The sequence below is a fragment of the Pezoporus flaviventris genome, unplaced genomic scaffold (assembly GCF_033815535.1).
Source record: "Pezoporus flaviventris isolate CSIRO_AGI_PZ_B2104156 unplaced genomic scaffold, CSIRO_AGI_Pfla_v1 ptg000001l, whole genome shotgun sequence".
Lineage (NCBI taxonomy): Eukaryota > Metazoa > Chordata > Aves > Psittaciformes > Psittacidae > Pezoporus > Pezoporus flaviventris.
Window position 1 is genome coordinate 15,862,471 of NW_026892549.1, and position 19,795 is coordinate 15,882,265.

Below are 19,795 nucleotides of genomic sequence, written 5' to 3' on the forward strand. Positions count from 1 at the left end.
CAAAGGATACACAAAGGAATACACAAAGGATTCCAGAAACTGGTATTCTCTGCACCAAGAAATGTTATGAGACTTTCACCAAAGGAATAAAGATAACTGTACCACAGCAGTAAACATAATTTTAGTCTGTATCTGTTCTTTTTGAGTATTTCTAAGAACAAACTTTGATCATTCTGTCTAAACTACAAGACATACATTTATAAACTATTCAAGAACCATCACACTGAGGAATAAACTGCCTTATTATTTTTCCCTGGAAATACCTCATACATCTCCTTACCTTTCTAATTAAGAAATTGTTCTTTAACCCTTCTAGAAAATGTATTAGAATGTATATTGTATATTTCAGAACTATTTACAAGCAAAAAAATAAAAACATTTCATATATTTGGCATATAAAATTGAATTGTGTCAAGAAATGAATTCATTACAACATCTGAAATGGATCATGTTTTCTTTCAAGAACTTACATCACTAGCAATATCCCTAGAAGCTTTGGCAGCTTTAATAGGGATAGCATCAGCTCTAAGGTCATATCCTTTTTTCCTAGATTCTTCAAAAGAAAGTCTGTACATTTTCTGTGAAAAAAAGAAAAGAAACATCCTTTAAAAGGGCAAAACATACCACAATCACTTAAATAAAGCTCTAGTAATTTAATACAATAACATGAAACACAGACTATTCCTATATTTAACATTCCTTGAACAGTTCTTTAAGGCACTCAAGGGACAGAGCTACAAATATCCACCCAAAATTAACACCAACCCTAGTATTCATACATCAATGCAGATGGACTGAACTATAATCAGTGGCTATACCATATAATAAAAGAGCAAGAAATTGCATTAGTTTTCCATGTGTGAAGATATTGGTGAAGAGTTTACACATATAAGGATGCCACCTTTAAAAAAACAACATAAATATGTCTATTTCTATGCACACTGAAGATGTGCACAATTACAAACACTATTCTATTTAGCATACACAGCCTTAACAACTGGCTACCAAAAAATTCTCAAATACCATCTATTACTGAAAGAATAGGTTCAATTTGTAAGAATTTTGAATCCTGTACAGAACATTGGGCACAGGGAAATAATACAATAACTACAGTAACAAACACGGACAGTACTCAAATTCTACTCTTACTATTTTGTCAGTAACTATTCTATTTTAATGACCTACCTAAACACTTCATAATCTAACTACATATACCATGGGTTAAATTTCAGTATTTAATTTGGGGGAATGTGGGAAAAGGAAAATGAATCGCTCTTTGTGAAATTACTACAGGTTTTCAAAGTGAGAATGAGGGATACTGTCGTATGCTGTCTTCTCACTTATTCTTTATTAAAAAAAAAAAAATTAAAAAAATAAAGAACAGTACTCACATCACTTAGATTAAATGCATTAACTTTTGCCAAAGCAATCTGTGGAATATCTGGTGTGATGTGAACTTTCCTTTTGTCTTCTTCCCATGCTTGTTTGTACTTGTGCTGGAAGAATAAAAAAAAATTTTAAAATGTCAACATATAAAAACTACATGAAACAGTTTAAAAGAATATTTCCTATTTGAAATACAATCTCTCTTTACAATGATGCAACTACTAACATGGTAGGAGCATTTGTCTTTTTATTTTAGCAATTAAAAGCAGTGTATATCAGGAATAGCTCTTACGAATTTCATTGTGTGAGGCTGAAATAAAAGAATTTTTATTTCAGTTTTTAATCAAATAATTTATTTCAATTTTCAGTTTTGCTAGATTATTTTATTGCTTCTCTTTTGTCCAGCAGTGTATTCAAGCACATCGAACAGCAGAAAACAACAGGTTTCAGAACATACTGGGTCTGGATGGAATGGAGTTAATCCTCTTCACAGCAGCTCTAACCACGCTTTATTTTAGATTTGCAACTAAAATAACGCTGGTAACACACCAATGTTCAGCTTTTGCTGAACAGTGTGTGCATAGTATCAAGGCCTTCACTGCTCCTCTGTGCCCCCACAGTGAACACACTGGGGATGTGCAAGAGGTTGGGAGGGGATATAACCAGGTAGATGAACCCAGCTAACCAAAGAGGTATGCCATGCCACATAATGGCATGCTCAGCAAATAAAAAGGGGCAGAGAGTGTTTTGCTTGGGAACTGGCTGGACATCAGCCTTCCTGTGGGAGGTGGCAAGCGACTGCTTTTGCATCACTTGTTTTCTATCTTCTTCCACTTCTCCTTTGCTTATTAAACAATTATTATCTTGACCCACAAGGGTTTTTTTTTACTTTTACTCTGCCCTTCCTTTTCCCCATCCCACTCTAAGGGAGGAAGTGAGCAAGTGGCTACGTGGTGCTTAGCTGCCTACCGGGGTCAACCCATGGCTAAAAGCCAAGACAGAAGGTATAAGAAAAAAAATAAGTTACAGGTGGAAGATTATTAGTTTATCTCCAAGAAAGTAAGTGTCAGTTGAGAGAGGCAATAAAGCTTTTCTTAGAGGAAACAGAGCTAACGGAAGTACACATAAGATTCTGATGGTCTCTGTAACTACAACACACGTGAAGCCTAGATATTTCTAAGGAACACCAGCAGATTACATTAGTTCAGCAGGAGAGCTAGAAAATAAATATCTCAGTGTAACAGCATTCATATCATGTAGTAATTTCATATTAATGTAACAGGCATCAGATGAAATGGACTATACATTTAAAAGCTTAAACCTTGTTTCTGAAAGGGCTCACTCCAGTATTTTTAACCCCAAAATTTAAACTGCTAAAAGGCTAAAATCAGTTATCTTGGGCAAACTTCATTAATAAAATGACACACACACACATATACCCTGCTCCGTCTTCGTATGTATTTCTTAGAAATACTAGGGTCATGCTTTGATTTCAGGTATATCAAAGTTCTATTAAGATGAAATACAATTACAGTCAAGCATATTCATTAGCTGCCAAAATTGACAATTACTGAAGGGGTTCACATAGTAGGATTGACTATTACATCAGGTATAGTTTGTTTCTTACTTCTGCAAACTTAAATGAATTTTGATTAATGCTTTCTTACCTCATCCATGATTTTAGCATTATTTAAAGCTAAGGCCATGTTCATGGAATCTAGAGGAACAGAATACTTCAGCTTGTCTGGATGCTGGCGATACTTCTTTTCACTAAGAATTTCCATTGCTTTCTTATTCTTTTCAGCTTCCAGGGAGCCCAGTGGTACCCATCCAACACCCTTCATACTTTCATCATATTCTGCTCGGTATTGGTTCTGGAGGCAGAAAAAGAAAAGAATCAGATTTACAAAAAAGTTTGCAAATCATGACACTTATTTCTGTGTTTAATGAATGTTAGATTTTTAATGCACTTATTCTAAAAAGAAGCACAGTATCAAGGTGTAATCAAGGTTTAATCAGAAACACATTTGTTAGTGGTGTCTGTATTTTACTACTCTGCCCTTTATACAATGTGCAGATCCTCCTTATGATGTATATAAATTGCTCACATGAGATTATATACTCAAGTCCCATTGAAGAAGGAGATCATCTTGAACCACTCTACCAAGAAAAAAGGCCCTCCTCTATAGAGGTTAAAAATCCCAGAAAAATCTGAGAATATGGCTATTTAGGTGGTTTCCCTTTCTTCTGAAAAGATCTTATTGGAGGTACAGTATAAAACTGTTAACGAAAAAAGCTTTTTCTGCCTCGGCCTGCACACAAATATTGCTCCTGGAGATTCAACAGGACATGTAAGCAATAAATATCCATTTCACTTAATACATAAAATTATTTGTTTCTGAGCCCAAATTCTTTAGCAATAGGTGTAATTTAATACTTCAAGTCTTACAAAAATACAATGGCTATCACTGCTGAAGGTTTTGTTCCATTTGCCACATTTTAGTACATAACTGATTTCACTAGGAAAATAGTACTATTTATCTTACAATATGCTTTCATAAACCATGCATCATTGTATTCATAATGCAAAGGGTGAAGAATCTCTCACTTACATCACTCTGTATCTGCATCATGGTTTTGGCTAATTCAAGACTCATAGCATCAGGCAGAACACTGTAGGTATGAATCAAGTTTTTGTAGTTTACATTTGTAGCCACTTCCTGTGCTTTTTTGGCTGCCACAACACTGAACATGTCAACTGGAGTATGGAAATTAGTCTTTGCTTTCTCATAGTCTTTTTTGTATTCACGATCAGATTGCATCTTAGCGACCTGCATGAAGTGCACCAACTTGGGGTCGTCTTCAAGGCTGCGGAATCCAATATGCTTTCCTTTTGCTTTTTCATAGGCTAGTTTGTATTTATACTGACAGCAGGAAAGAGGAAGAACAGCAAAAAATTAAATCTTTAAAAATGTGCTATTAAGCTCAATCATATCCCTGAAAACAAGAAAGTATCGGGGGGGGGGGGGGGGTATGACAAGATCTCAGGTTTTGTCATTTAAACATAGCCTTATGTAACAGCCCATGGCACAGGCACATGGAGCTCAGCAGCTTGCTGAACAAAGAGCAAAAAAGCACAATTCAATATTTTTCCACTGGAGAGCAAATATTGCAAATGTTTATACCATCAGGCATACAACTGAAATCTAAACAACTCAAGATGTTTGAAAAAAATCATTTGTGCATAACAGAACACCTTGAAAATGCTCTCTTACTGTCTTTGTAGTTACTCTGAGGAGTATCATACAATCAAACTTACATCACTTGCAATGTCTCTGGAGGCTTTGGCTGCTTTTATTGGAATGGCGTCTGGCTGCAAGTCATAACCTTTCTTCTTGTCTTCCTCCCACCCAGCTTTGTAAAGTTTCTAATTTAAAAAGTAAAGGAAAATATGTTCTCTATTATGAAGGCAGAAGTACTGAAGCTTAGACATAAACTTAAAACACATAAAAATGACACAAATTTTTGCAACAGACACTGAAAGCCCATGTGAGCATGGCAACTCACATTACTCATTGTGATCTGGTTCACTCTAGACTGCAGAATTTCTGGAGTATCTGGCATAACATGAATGCTGGTCTTCTCTTTATTCCATTTATCAGTGTAGAGTCTCTGCAATTAAAAAGTAATATTTAGCACTGAAAAAACATTGCACTCATAAAATAAGAGCTTTCTGTTGTTATGTTCATTTGCAATAAATAACATTTTAGTGTCATAAGCACTATAAATAATCTTCACAAATACAACAGCTGAGTGGCAATATTATATTTCTCCTCTTCGGTTAGTACTCTATTTGAGAAATTTGCAAAGTATGTTTTCAGAACTAGTAAATATTTAAATGGAATATTTCTGTCTGCATTTTTCCCGCTTTAATGCAAAGCATAATTTTCTTTTTTTTCTACACACCCCCTCTCCACAGCAAACATGGAATGTGGGATCAGTGGCGTCAGAAGCAATGTGGGGCAAATTTAAAGAACTCCACTTTTCAAGGCAAGTTGTACATAACTAAAAGAATTCCAGAGGTTTTTCAACTCACTGATTATGAATACTACTTCCTGCAGAAAAAGAATGAAGGTTACCAAAGCACTATAAATCTGGAGAAGACATCTTTACTCACATACACAGAAGAGAATTTTTTAATCTTTTTAAACAGAAAATAAAACCCCTTAATTACGAATAGTCTGAGGCTTCCAGCATCTCTTAGTGGCCAGTCCTAATGAAGCAAATCATTGTACTCATTGAAATCTAGTGACTTCTGTGTCAATGCACCAGCTCCACAATTTTGCAAGACAACAACCCAACCTCCGACTCATGATCACCTGCACAAATTCTCACCTTATTCATGGTCTTGGCATTTTGCTTAGCTAGCACTTGCTCCATGGCATCCATTGTAATGGAGTACTTCAGCTTGTCTGGGTGCTGGCGGTACTTCTTCTCACTGAGAATCTCTGTAGCTTTTTTGGCCTTTTCTACATCCAGTGACTGAATTGGTACCCAGCCAACTCCTCTCAACCAGTTATTAAAGTCTGATTTGTAAACATTCTTTTAAAAAATAGACAAAGAAACAGTGAGACAAGGAAAATACATACATAAATAAACACAGGTAAGGCCTTAAAACTTCTCCTGGTTATTAATTTTTTCAGGAAAATTTAGACAAGCCTGTTATAACTTACTGGTTTCCATATTCTTAGCATACATTAACAACTATGCATGTGTTAGGGATACAGAAATTCTTTTCACTAAACCAGTGTGTAGAACTCTCACTACAAACCAAATGCACAGACCTTAAAACAAATTTTGAGTGATAAATACAAAATTCTGTCAAAAATAAAATACTTTTCTTAACTGACACTCTTGTTTGTTGGCGACTCAGTTTGCAGTAGAATTGATTTAGAGAAATTGTTTCAACAACTTCTCTTAATTGCCTTGTTCTGCACAATCTTGAGTAGACACCATTCCTACTTAATCATACTTCAGAACAGATAAAGATACAAAAATACTGCAACAAAAACCTGTTCCTGAACTGCAGAGTTAGGATTAACAAGGAGAATATCAGAGTCTGAGAGAAAGACTACATACTTTCACAGCATGTGTATACAGGGCAAAATTTGTCCTCATATAATACACTTCTCTGCTTGCAAACATCTGAGACAGCCAAGCAAGCTCAGCCAACACAGTAAGGTCAGGTAAAAATACAACAGGGAAGAAAAAAACTTGAGATGCAAATTTCTGTATTCGAAAAGAACAGTGTCTAAGGGTTGGATCCTCTGTCTGTTGGTCAATGGGAACATGCACATGATCCTCTCCAAACAATACTTAGAATCTGAAGAACACTTCCAATCAGATTACTAACATTTTGAAGAACTTCAAATTTGTCAGAGGACTGTTAAATAAAGCAGATTAAACTAAATATTTTTGGGTAAAGAAGCAGTGCCTGAAATTACACTACAGGGAAAAAGAAAAAAAAAAAAAAAAGGAAATGAGTCACAGAACTTAATGGAAACTATGCAAACTACAAAGCTATTTTAGGAATCTTTATCATAAGTGGCATATGCATCTGTGGGAGGACAAAAGCAGAAAGGAAAAGTGAACAAAATAAAATAATCTCAAATCCCTAGATATAATACAAATGTACATAATGCACATTTTTTGAAAACTTGAATAAAATATAGTCAGAATTTAGACTATATATAACCTACAATCAGACAATACAAATAATAATCACAGTAACAACAAATTCAAATTCAACTACAAAAAACATTAATTAGAAAAACACGTTCATTAGTCAAATATGTAGAGATATAACACAGGAAGTTGTTACTTGCTAGTGAAGTCCCTTATCAGCTATACATAATTCTGGTAATTTTTGAAAACACAGGGCTCCAGACCAGATATTTACATCTGTCTACTGTTAATCCAATACAGTTAAATTTTTATCCTTAAAACATTAACAGTATAACACAGTCATTATGAGAAGAAAAAAAAAAAGAGATTAATTATTACATACATCACTCTGAAGCTGCATCACATTTCTTGATAGCTCCAGATTCACAGAATCAGGCAAGAGTGTATAATTGTGAATTGGCTGCTTATAGCCAGTATTTGTAATCACTTCCTGGGCTTTCTTGGCAGCCGTCACACTGAACATATCCAATGGAGTATGATATTTGGTCTTGGTGACTTCATAATCCTTTTTATATTCACGATCTGATTGCATTTTGGCCACGTTCATGTAATGAACAAGTTTAGGATCATCCTGCAGGCTACGGTATCCAACCTGTTTGCCTTTACCTTTCTCATATGATTCCTTGTACTTGTACTAGAGACAAAAGAAAAGAAAGCCTTCACCCACTTCAGAAAGACAAAACATGCTTTTGATAATTTTAATACTGTGATACTCAGCATTTTAACAATTGCCATTCATTCTTACTAAAATTTTTCAGGAAAAAAATAGAACAGGATTGCTAGATTTCTCTGCTTTTTTGACTGCTGGTACAGATCTAAACCTAGATATGCAGTTACATGCCGTCCCTCGACATTGCCTCTGCCACATTATATTTTACTGCCATAGACTTCTAACTCCCAGGAATGTTCATCTTTTCATTATTAAAAAGCCTAAGACTACCAGACAATTAGACGTCCCAATATTCAGCTACTGGAGGGAGGTAGTTTTTAAGTGGGCAATGGAAGTCATTCTAGCCATTTTAAAGTTAGTAAAATTATTTCTGTGTTCCAAATCCCCTTTCACAGCTTGTGTCGGATGGCACACCAAGTTTTACTATTGCCAATTAATGTAGCTGCATGAACACAGCCACATTTCTGTACTACTCATGAATGCCAGTCAAGTAGAAATACAGTTCTCCAGCAATTAAGAATACAGCTCAGGCAAATTATAACAAAGAAAATTCCAAATAAGCTAGTGAATACATGAAGCACATAAAACAACCAGCCCCACCTCACCAGCACTCACACACATTATGATGCATTTCCAAAGCAAGAGGTTTTTTCAGACATTCATGTAAACATCTGAATTTACTTCTTATTTTGAAGTATCATAAGAGTTCCAGTTCTCAGGGTTAACTGTCTCTATACCATTATACATATATAGCATACATTCTATAGCATGCTATGCTACAGAAAGCTGTAACACAGTAGATGCATTTATTTCACTTCATGTGAATTATACTTACATCACTTGCAATATTCCGAGAAGCCTTAGCAGCAATGATAGGAATGGCATCTGGTTTCAGATCATATCCTTTTGCTATGGTCTTTTTCCAGTCTGCTTTGTAGTTAGCCTTATAGGGAAAAAACGGTATGAGTTCGCAAAGGTACAAGTAACAATTTTAACACAGCTGTTTAAGCCCATATTTTTATTATAGTTATGGGAATCAAAATACTCAGTTTAGTCTGTGCAATTGTAAGGAAAAATGTTGACCTGCACAGAAACTACAGCTATATTCTGATAAATGCATTGATACAAAGATGGGAGAGTCCTTCAAGACAATCAGTTTAACACACGTAGACAAACCACTAACTCTGTAAGCATTTCCTGCAATTTTTATGCTGAATAACCCTATTGTAAGGCATTTTTGCCCTTGCTTTGAAAGCAAACCCTTTCTTATTTGACTAAACCTTCAGAAATTTTTTCCTGTTAGCTTAAAAATCAGGCCTTGTGATCTTAACGAACTGAAGAAAGCAGTCTGTCTGGTTTTTTGTTAGCAGTTAACATCTGGACAGACTATTAGTATTTCAAGGCTATTAAAGGAGATTTTACCTGTTTCTTGGAGGCCTGATAATGTCACCATAACCCTTAATATCACAAAGGGAATAAATTTGATACTAATAATGGAAATCCCTGTGGTGTTGGATGGATGGAAGAAGTGATGAAAAGGAGACAGATTAGTAGCTGAACAGCAGAAAAAAGGCATTATTATCTTGACACAGGATGAGTTAATTTCCTTTGAAAGCTCAGAAGGAGGTAGCAACATAAAGAGAACTTGCACTGCTTGCCTCTGTGGTGTATTTCATACAAAAGTAGACGACATAAATCTCCAAACCTACAGGAATCTGAGTAATTTTCTCATTCAGTCTACCCAAGTATTTTGGCAATAAAACATTACAATGTGTTTATGTTCATGAATGCTCAGTCAGTTTCAAAATTTACTTTACCAGCACAAAACTCACTGTCTTCTAGAAGTAAGAGTTTAGCTGAATTCAGAGCTTGTGCATTTCTATATTCAGTATCGTAGCACAAACGAAGTTATTTCTTCTATTAAGAAAATTACAAATCAATATATTATTGATCAGACTATTGGCTGTATGCTTACATCACTCAAATTGTAGGCATTAACTCTGGCTTGAATAAACTGAGGAACATCAGGATCCAGCGTATATTTGTGTTTCAGTTTTTCGCCTTCTTGTTTGTATGTTACCTGCAAGGAAAAATAAACAAATACTTCTTGGAAAGCAGGTAATATTAGTGTTAACAAATAGAGACAAGGTAACAATGCTTCATTCTTACCAACAAATGGCAATCTTACTATTTTTACCATTTTTAAAATGTAACTTCTTTTTTTTGGATGGAATGTCAAACAGTAACAAAGAAATCATAAATATGGCAAAAATTTAAATCACTATATTGCATTAATAACGAAAAATTCCTTACATCACTCAGCTGCTTCGTGTTGTGCTGAGCTAAAACCATTGGCATTGAATCTGGTATACTTGTAAATTTGATGGTGTCTGGGTGCTGACGGTATTTCTTTTCATTTAATGCCTCCCCAGCCTTTTTAGCTTTTTCAACATCCAGAGAACCAAGAGGACTCCAGCCAATACCCTTGAACCAGCTGTTATAATCCTGTTTGTACGCATTCTGAAGGAGAAAAAACCAACATGGATCAAGATTTTCCCACAGAATTGTAATAATTCTGTTTAAAGCAATAATCACATAGCCCAGCTAGCATATTCTACATGAGCAGGAAATATTTATAAATTCCTGAAGGGAACAGCACGTTCTTTTTATGCTTCTCTAATTTTATAAAGAAGAAAAACAAGTGTATTTTTGATTCATGATTCATGAACCCAGTATTTACTAACCATCCTTTTCTTTTACCTATGTGAAAAATTTCACCAACCTTCAATTCTTAGTAACTTCTAAACTACGATATAGTGACTGTTTAATTTGTTCTGTGTTTCAGCAGACTCTATGAGACTTGGCCTTGTACAGAGGTTCCACAGAGTCTCAATTTTTGTTTTTTTTCTTATAGTTCCTCCTACAGTAAATTATGGAGAGTCCACAGACTGCAAGTGAAAAATTTATCATGGCTACAAAATATGCAGAAGGTTATCCCATATAAACATTCAGACAAAGTTCTGAATGCAAGGATATTGTGTACACTCTTTTCTTAAGACTATTCCATGTTCTAACTCTAAAATGAGTGGTCCTCCACAGAGATCCACAGAGTCAAATTCTGCAGTATATACAGAGGTGCGGAGTGCAACTATGTATGCCCAGTCAACCATCTGAAACTATCTGCGAGGACCAAGCAGCTCCTAAGAGGTATCTCCTATACTAGAGATCTCCAGCATGTATTTCCAACAATATCAATAGCTCCATTTTGTCCACTCCTTCATCTTAAGTGATTAACAATAGACCCCCTACACTACCCTATCTATCTCCTGTAATAAAAAAGCAAGACAACTTAAAAGAAGTCTTAAGGAATAAAACAAAATTACATTAGTTAGTTGCAAAATAAAGTTTCGGGGGGGGGGAAGTTAGCTTGAATTCAGCATTCCAGAATTCAGCTCTATACTGATATGCCAACATCAAAACCCTGCCCTGTTGATAAGAACACACCTGCAATTTGGTTATTTCTAAATGCCACCAGCTGATAAAACTTACATCTTCTCCAAGACATAAGAAAAACAGACCATTCCAATACAGTAATGGCAATTTCAATGGAATATAAACTCATATTTTATCTTCACAGTATGCAGGAAAACATCCATGAAATTGCTATCAATGAAATACTTACATCACTCTGAATTTGCATCATGTTCTTCGCAAGCTCAACATCCATGGCATCTGGCAGGTAAGTGTAGTGATGGATCAGGTTTTTGTAATGAGCATTAGAAGCTACGTCCTGAGACTGTTTAGCCGCCTGGATACTGTACATGTCAGGAGTTGCATGATAGTTAGTCTTGGTCTTCTCATAGTCTTTCTTGTACTCGCGTTCAGACTGAATCTTTGCTACATTCATGTAGTGAACAAGCTTAGGGTCATCTTGCAGGCTTCTGAAACCAACCTGTTTTCCTTTAGCCTTCTCATATGATTCTTTATATTTATACTAGAAACAGAGGAAAGAGAGTTGTATGGCTACTTATGTCCACGCTAACGCAAAAGAAAAGCTCTAATTGGAAAAAGCAGCTGCAAGCAGCTCAGAAAGATAAACTCTCCTAATTGGCACAAACACGAGCTTTTCTTGCTGCACCATCTAAGCCTGTACACTACAGGTTATGTGCACCACTATAAGATCTATCAGTATTAGCTTTTCTTTTAAGTAAGGGAAAACATTTCCTAAGCATTCCTGCGCAGAAAGGTGTATGAAAAATATCAGAATAATTGAGACAATCCTTCTCAGTCATTTGAAAGCAAAAGCAAACAAATGGCATATGACTGGAGAGCTGCCTCTAGTTATACAAAACCAATAGTACATATCCCACCTTACAAAATTTGTACTACATGGCCCTCCAACTCATGTATAAGCCATGCTCCACTGTATAACCAAAAGCACCCTGAACACATGTTGTTGTCTGTAAATAGGTGCCAATGCAGTGTGTTTCTGGAAATTTGTCATAGAATGATTGCAAGAACTACCGATTTAATTTCTGCTGTGTCAAGCAGGTTAAGAAACACAGTATAAAAGCATTTGCCTATCTAAAGCAAACAAGATGAGCATAAAATAAGTTCTGTGCAAACTAGGCCTTTGGGAAAGACTAAGAATCGCCTTCTCATAATGCTGACTCTAGTTGAGACTTGTGCAACACATGAGGTCTACCAGACAGCCTGGAAGGGGCAACATTCTACTAAATGTAGGATAGCATACCTGGAGTAGATACTTACATCACTAGCGATGTTTCTCGAAGCCTTGGCTAGAGTAATTGGAATAGCATCAAGAGAAACCTTGTTCCCTTTAGCTATTAGATCATGGTAGCCTTGTTTATAATAAGCCTAAAAAAGAAAATCCATATTATTCCAGAGAATTTAGTAATCACATGACCTATATGCAAGTCAAAGCTACTCCTAAGCTACTCCAGGTAATTCTTTAGAAGCAGGTGCAGTGGGGATCATATACAACCCTTGGTCTTCATTTATAAGAACAGATTTATCTATTAATTACATTAATTAAATGATATCTGGTTGGAAATCCAAGTAACACAAAGAATGAAAAATTACACTGATAGAAGTTGACTATATAGAACTGCTTATCTGTGAAAGGAACCTGCAATCTCTAACATATTACTCAAAAATTCATTAACGATGCATAAAAAATGTTGTAAAGAAGTCACTTACGTCACTGATATTAGCTGCATTGTATCTAGCTTGGATAAACTGTGGAATATCCGGGCTTAGAGTATATTTATGTTTAACTTCCTCTCCAGAAGATCTATATAGTTTCTGTAAAATATATGATACAGAAATAAATCCTTTCCTTGTTTAGGTTACTGTAAATTAACTGAGGGTTTATGTTTGATTTTGCAAATAGATGTACATTGCCACCTATTTCATAAAGATTGAGGCTGCACTTTTCACACAGAGTTGTTAATCTTACTGAGTAATGCATCCTAAAAGCTTCATGCAGTCTTTACTCAATAAAATGAAGGCCTTTAATGGACATAAAGCCACATTTATGAAGGAACAGGATAATAAAGAGTAACACAAAACAAAGCTTCCTGGTTATAGTGATTGACATACTATGATTTGTCAAACATTCTGTAGTTAATTTATTATTGCAGGTGGTAAAACATGAATAAACAACCTGGAAATTTCACATTTCTTAAATAAAATGTATTTCAAATGTACTTAGAATACAAATGGGCGGAATCAACCCATGTGAACTTAAAAAGCCACATGATTTCAGAGAGATTTACAGACCTATACAGACCTTAATCCCAAGCAAATCAGAGCACAAAACAATGACAACACAGGGCAACACTTTCAGGCTAACAATACTTTAAAATATTTTACAGACAATTCCCAGCTTTTCAGTAGATACATCTTTACAATATCTTTACCTTAACACCCATTTATTTCTCTACTTACATCATTGAGTTGAACGGAATTCTGTTTGGCTTGGACCATTACTGGAGAGTCCACCACACTTGTAAATTTAATGGTGTCCGGATGCTGGCGGTATTTCTTTTCATTCAAGGCATCTCCAGCTTTTTTAGCTTTTTCTACTTCTAGTGATCCAATGGGGACCCAACCAATGCCTTTCATCCAGTTATTATAATCAGCTTTGTACACATTCTAATAAAGGAGTGAAAACAATGTTTTAAAAGTTAGGAAGTATGAAAAACAATTCAGGGACCTATCCTGAGTCTTCACAGTTTTTGCTTAAGGCATCTCAAAAAAATTCTGTTCACATGAGGCTTTACTTACATCACTCTGAATCTCCATCATATTCTTGGAAAGCTCCACATTCATTGCATCTGGTAAGTAAGTATAATGGTGGAGGAGGTTCTTGTAATTAGTGTTGCTGGCAATCTCTTGAGCCTTCTTGGCACCAACAACATTGACCATATCCAATGGAATGTTGTACTTAGTTTTTGTCTTCTCATAATCCTTCTTGTACTCTCGCTCAGACTGCATCTTGGCTACCTTCATAGAATGAACGAGTTTGGGATCATCTTGGATGCTCCTGAAGCCAACAAGTTTACCCTTGGCAAGTTCATAGGCTTTTTTATAGTTAACCTGTTAGAATATAACAGAACAAGGAAAATATCATCTAAGTAACTTAGCAATAAGTAATTAAAAGCAAAGGCTACCCTTTGTTTTCTACAAAGAGTATACCACACATCTTAATAAATCCAGGCATGTATCTCTTCAAAATTCAGTGACAAACAAATCAGTTAGCTAGCTTTCAAAGTAGTACTGTCTCACTTGTACTGATTATAAGAGAGAGAAGTCTAAAACACTAAGGGACCTCTGCAAGACCATCCCCAAAAATCTACCAAAATCCAGTGATGACCTAGAGTCTTCCATCTAATTTATGATTCGGCCTATAATTCATGACAGGGAGAATTCAGGGGTCCATTGCTCATAGAGCTGTCATTACTGACCTACTCGTCATGATTTACCTTAACCATACTGGAGCACAAGAGCCAACTTATTCACGAGAATTAGATAATGTAAAAGCCTTTTCTAAATGTAATTATACAAATATGTATTGAAACAATGAAACACCATGCAAATATTACTGTGTTAAATACATCCAATAACATGCCCAAAAAAAGCAATAAAGAAGTTATCCTATGTGTCCTTAATAAACAGAATTGCAAATTCTGTTTAAGTATAAACTCTTGTGAGTTAAGCAGTTCCTTCAGGAAGGATATACTTACATCACTGACAGCCTGCCTAGCAGCCTTGGCAGCTTGGATAGGAATAGCATCACTTTTTAGATCATATCCCTTTGATTTTAATTCTTCCAATCCCATTTTGTAATAGTTCTAGGAGAAAAGGTGAATTTTTAATAAGCAGCTACTAGCTAACAGAAACCTTATCTTGTAAATTGAATTAATAACTTTAGATTCAAAATATACTCACATCACTAATATTGTAGGCATTAACTTTAGCCTGTATAAACTGGGGCACATCTGGAGGGAGGTGGTACTTATGAATAATTTCTTCACCTTTGGATTTATATATTATCTACAAAGAAAAACAATGACAGAAATTCAGCAACACAATATTTAGAGATTGCAAATGCTTAATAATGCAGAGTGATACAGCTTAAAGAACTGTTCTATGATTCTATGATTCTAGGATCTCATGTTACTCACTCACAAAGACATACAGATGAAATCCTAGTCCTTGCCAAGTGAGTGGTATAAACCCCACTGACTTAACTGGTGTGAACACATTGAGAATGATGGACAAGAAGTTATAGATATACATACTAAAAATTGACATGAACAGCCAACTGAAAAACTGAAAAAAACCCTGATTTCCAGCTGATCTCCCACTGGAACATAACTGCGAATACGCATGAACGTTTTCGTGCTTGTGCGTGTGTGTATACGTGCACACATTCACCTACGCATTCATTTCAGGAGTTCTCTTGAAACTGGATGATAAAGTAAAGCTAGTCAAGAGTGCAGAAACTGATAATGTCAGAGTGCAGCAACATATTTCGTAAGATTACTTACATCACTCAGCTGTTTGCTATTGATCTCTGCTTGCTTCTGTACTGGAGAGTCAGTCACTTGAGTAAATTTGGTTTGATCAGGATGCTTTTTGTAGGTGTGCTGAAGGAATATAATAAACATATTTACAGAAAACGCAAATAAGCAAAACTATCTTATAAGACATACCAATCTTGCATTACTTAGGATAGTTAACAGTTGTGGCATGTATGCAGATAAGCACTGTCCTGCACAATGGTTCTCATGTTACTTTTTAGCATGATCAAAGAGCAAATAATTTTTTAAAGTATTAATATAAAATATTTCAATAGCTATATAAATATTATAATGTATGGCATAAATGATAATACATTATAAATATTATAGCCTATTCATTTTAGTATATTATATACAAATATATAAAGCATTTTCCAAGTATTGACAAAGTAAATAAAATTGGTATTAATAAAGTACCTTTAATGTATTAATGGAAAAATACATTGACTTCAGCAGGTAAATCCTGAGGATCATTAATTCAGTTTGGTACTACTCCAATTTTATGGTTTTACTTGTTAGAAAAAAAAGATTATGCTGTATCTGTCTTGATCACTAGATGTCAGAAAAGGCTCTAAAATACAGCTGAACATGGTTTTTACAAGTCATATGTGCTAATAAGACTAAATTAAAAATCATCAAAGTTAAGAAGAATCACTCTGTAAGTTTCTGCGTGCCCAAGGCACAGATACCCTGCATGTAGTTGGCTACTTGATAACCATTACTATGCCGTACTTACATCCTTACACTGCTCTAACTTCTTAATTGCTTCATACTCCTGAGTTATGGTCTGAGGGAAGTAGCATCTTGTCTTTTCCTCTTCATACTCTGCTTTGTAATTTTTCTAGGAATAAAATCAACATTCAGTAAGAATCCACTTACTTCTGTATGTCATGAGCTTTCTCTGACATGACAACATGGTGGTGAAAACAGAATGACAGCCACACTTACATCGCTCTTCATAGCTTCAACTTTCATGCAGTGTATCTGATGTGGGTCCTCAAAGCTGCCCACATAGTGTCCTAAAATATTTTTTTGATATGCATCTTTGTATTTTACCTGGAAAAATCACAGAATCACAGAATAGTCAAGAGCTGATAAACAAAAGTAATATCAGGAGTGCCAGTACTGAACAACACAACATAAATCAAATGCTTACGTCACTAAAATTCTTCAGAACACTATCAGTCTGGAACTTTGGTGTGTCACAGTAATTAATGCTGGTTCCTTTTGATTGTTCATAGGCTTCTTTGTATAATTTCTGCAGAAGAAAACAATGTCAGATAGTGAAGTATATTTCACTGCAACTCACTCACAACACATTAAAAATTACAAAAGAGTGAAATTATTGCAAAGAAAAGTTTTCCCAGAAAACTAAAAAACAGACGGCACTTTTTCCCAATGATTTTAAAAAAAAAACTTTTTTTGGTTGCTATTAGGCCTGTAATAGAAGATAGAAAGGCCTGACTAAGGGGTTTTGAACTTCTGACACTTAGAAATAAGCAGTCTACTTCCATACAGATGCAAACGGCAAGAAGAGACAGAGAAGGCCATTACAGTGAGTAACCAGAATACAATATTATAGATAGGTACCACATATTTTATCATTATTGCCATCAGTTGAAGCTCCTTAAAACAGTAAGGGAAGAGCTGTCATTTAGTGATTCATTTTCCATAGAGATCTAAGTGAACTATTCAGTAATTAGCTATCCCCAAAACATGTTACAGCTATTGTTCCATTCTGCTTTGAAGAAATTACTCCTTACCTATACTGCCCTTTTGGGTGGGATTTCATGATAAATATTGATGTATAAAACTAGAAATACCAAGAGATCCAAAGGAGAAGCCTTGTGAAGAAATGAAGACTTATTGTACATGACTAAAAATCATCCAGCTGTACTTTGATAATACTTACATCACTCAGCGCATTTCCTGCAGCTTTTAATTGCTTCAGCAATGGGTTCTCTGTAGCAGGAAGCACGTTATAATCTGCAATAGCTTTGTTCTTTTCATAGTCTGCTCTGTATTTTACCTTTAAAAAGTAAAAAGGGTGAGGTTTTAGAAATCAGTAATAAAAGCCAAATGCTCACAAACCTGTACTATGTTGAAGTTTTCAGGAAAATTTCCCCTGGTTTTTGACATATGATTCATGATGGCAAAGGACCATGAAAGGTACTCAGATCACAGGAGGGCATGGATGATAAGATGTGAGGCAGGGTCACAACATAAGTGAAAGCTATTCAGTAGACGTCCCCACCTCTAAGCACCTCTCCAGACATTGTAATTTTTCAAATATCAGCTGACATCTCAGAATAGTCATATTTTTACAAGTAATGACATAAGATTGTCTTTGCTGATGCATATACTATTGCAAAAAATGCAGAAGCCAAATTTTGTACTTTGAATAAAGCACAGTGTCACTGAAATACACTGAGCAAGGATGAATAAATATTAAAATTCTGAGCCAAATTCAGCTAGCTTAAGTTGGTCTTGGTTAACAGTATGAATTTGTTCCAGCTAAAAGTTAGGCACATAACATCATTAGAACAAATAATGAAGCAAATTCTACTTCACTGGAAGAAAATTCTATTTCATGGGTACTACTGTGGAAGACCATAAGCATGCCTAGGAGCTTCCTGAGGGAAAGCACACAAGAATACCTGTTTTGCTTGTAAGAAAATACTTTCTGACACTGACAAAACAGTTTCAGCAGAAACTGGCCTGACTTTGGCTTTACGCTCAAGCTAAACAGATGACATACCTTACTGACGTTGTTTGAAACTCGCTTATTAGCTTCGTATTCTGGAGTTTCAGTCTGCATAAAGTAGATTTGGTCTTTCATGTTTTCAAAGTCTTCTTGGTATTTTCTCTGTTAGGAACAGAGATGAGCAGATAACAATGCACTTACATTATAAATCAGACATCCATGAAGTTGCTTATTTAGGAAAAGAGAAATGCTACGAATGGAGCAGGCAAAAGTCATCAGTATTTTCTAGGTTAACATAAAGAGCGGATAAAGCTGTTCACGTCAAGATTTTCTGAAGAATTCACTTACCATGCTTAGATTTTCTGCGTTCATTTTTGCAATTGCAACATCATAGCATGGAGTTTGAGTCCATTTGCCTTTGATCTTGTTTTTATAGTCCTCATGGTAAATAATCTACCACAAAAAAAAAAAAAATTAACGCCTAAGATACAGTTCAATTTTCACTTGACAGATTTGTTTTTAAAAGTCTTCTTTTTAAAGTTGCTTCACATTTTATATCTGCCTTACAATCACTTCATCAGTTATTGTTAAAAGCACCTTAAATATGATCTGGCCTATTCAATTCAATATTCAGTTATTTCACTTAGTACCTTGCCTGACCAAAAAAAGGATAAATAGGTGAAATAAGTCCCCTCTTATAGAAGACAGTTATTAATAGAAAATCTCTCCATGAGATATCACTAATATATTCACTTAGTTCAGTTTTCTCATTGGTCACATAACACTGGGGCATAGTATTGCCCATGGTTAAACCAGAATTCATTGTTACTGCTGCTGAAACTTGTTGTAAGCAAACTCTTTAACATACGAATTGCCTGATGTATGTGATTTCTAGTAGACAAGATTCAAACAGACGGAAATCAAGCAGCAACTGTTTAAACAGACAGCTCCTGTTTTGACTCAGTTTTCCAAACACATTTTCAGCCACAGCTGCTTATCATAAAAAATACAATTTCTCCAGTGCCTTTTTGATTGTTACCACATTGATAAAGACCATATATGCCAAAAATAACCTTTAAAAGTTCTACATTTTATTATTTTGGAGATACCTATATAGCTTACTATTTTATTCATTTCAAAGAATTACAATAATGATCTTGCTTTTCACACTTCTAGAAATTT

General features: G+C 35.2%; 1 protein-coding gene across 19 annotated transcripts in view; it reads right to left on the minus strand.

Annotated features, from left to right (window-relative positions):
- The window catches only part of NEB (nebulin), a 124,560-nt gene that overhangs the window by 94,024 nt on the left and 10,741 nt on the right, over positions 1-19,795 (minus strand). For all 19 annotated transcript variants that reach the window (XM_061445733.1, XM_061445651.1, XM_061445643.1 and 16 more), the window contains exons 10-34: positions 18,962-19,066; positions 18,668-18,775; positions 17,822-17,938; positions 17,066-17,167; positions 16,858-16,965; positions 16,646-16,750; positions 15,877-15,975; positions 15,275-15,379; positions 15,070-15,177; positions 14,111-14,422; positions 13,772-13,978; positions 13,022-13,126; positions 12,572-12,679; positions 11,484-11,795; positions 10,115-10,321; positions 9,777-9,881; positions 8,637-8,744; positions 7,454-7,765; positions 5,782-5,988; positions 4,954-5,058; positions 4,706-4,813; positions 3,999-4,310; positions 3,054-3,260; positions 1,392-1,496; positions 471-578 (exon numbers count right to left, since the gene is read on the minus strand). In XM_061445733.1, coding sequence (XP_061301717.1) covers positions 471-578; positions 1,392-1,496; positions 3,054-3,260; positions 3,999-4,310; positions 4,706-4,813; positions 4,954-5,058; positions 5,782-5,988; positions 7,454-7,765; positions 8,637-8,744; positions 9,777-9,881; positions 10,115-10,321; positions 11,484-11,795; positions 12,572-12,679; positions 13,022-13,126; positions 13,772-13,978; positions 14,111-14,422; positions 15,070-15,177; positions 15,275-15,379; positions 15,877-15,975; positions 16,646-16,750; positions 16,858-16,965; positions 17,066-17,167; positions 17,822-17,938; positions 18,668-18,775; positions 18,962-19,066 — 3,885 coding nt within the window. The remainder of the gene's footprint in view (positions 1-470; positions 579-1,391; positions 1,497-3,053; positions 3,261-3,998; positions 4,311-4,705; positions 4,814-4,953; positions 5,059-5,781; positions 5,989-7,453; positions 7,766-8,636; positions 8,745-9,776; positions 9,882-10,114; positions 10,322-11,483; positions 11,796-12,571; positions 12,680-13,021; positions 13,127-13,771; positions 13,979-14,110; positions 14,423-15,069; positions 15,178-15,274; positions 15,380-15,876; positions 15,976-16,645; positions 16,751-16,857; positions 16,966-17,065; positions 17,168-17,821; positions 17,939-18,667; positions 18,776-18,961; positions 19,067-19,795) is intronic.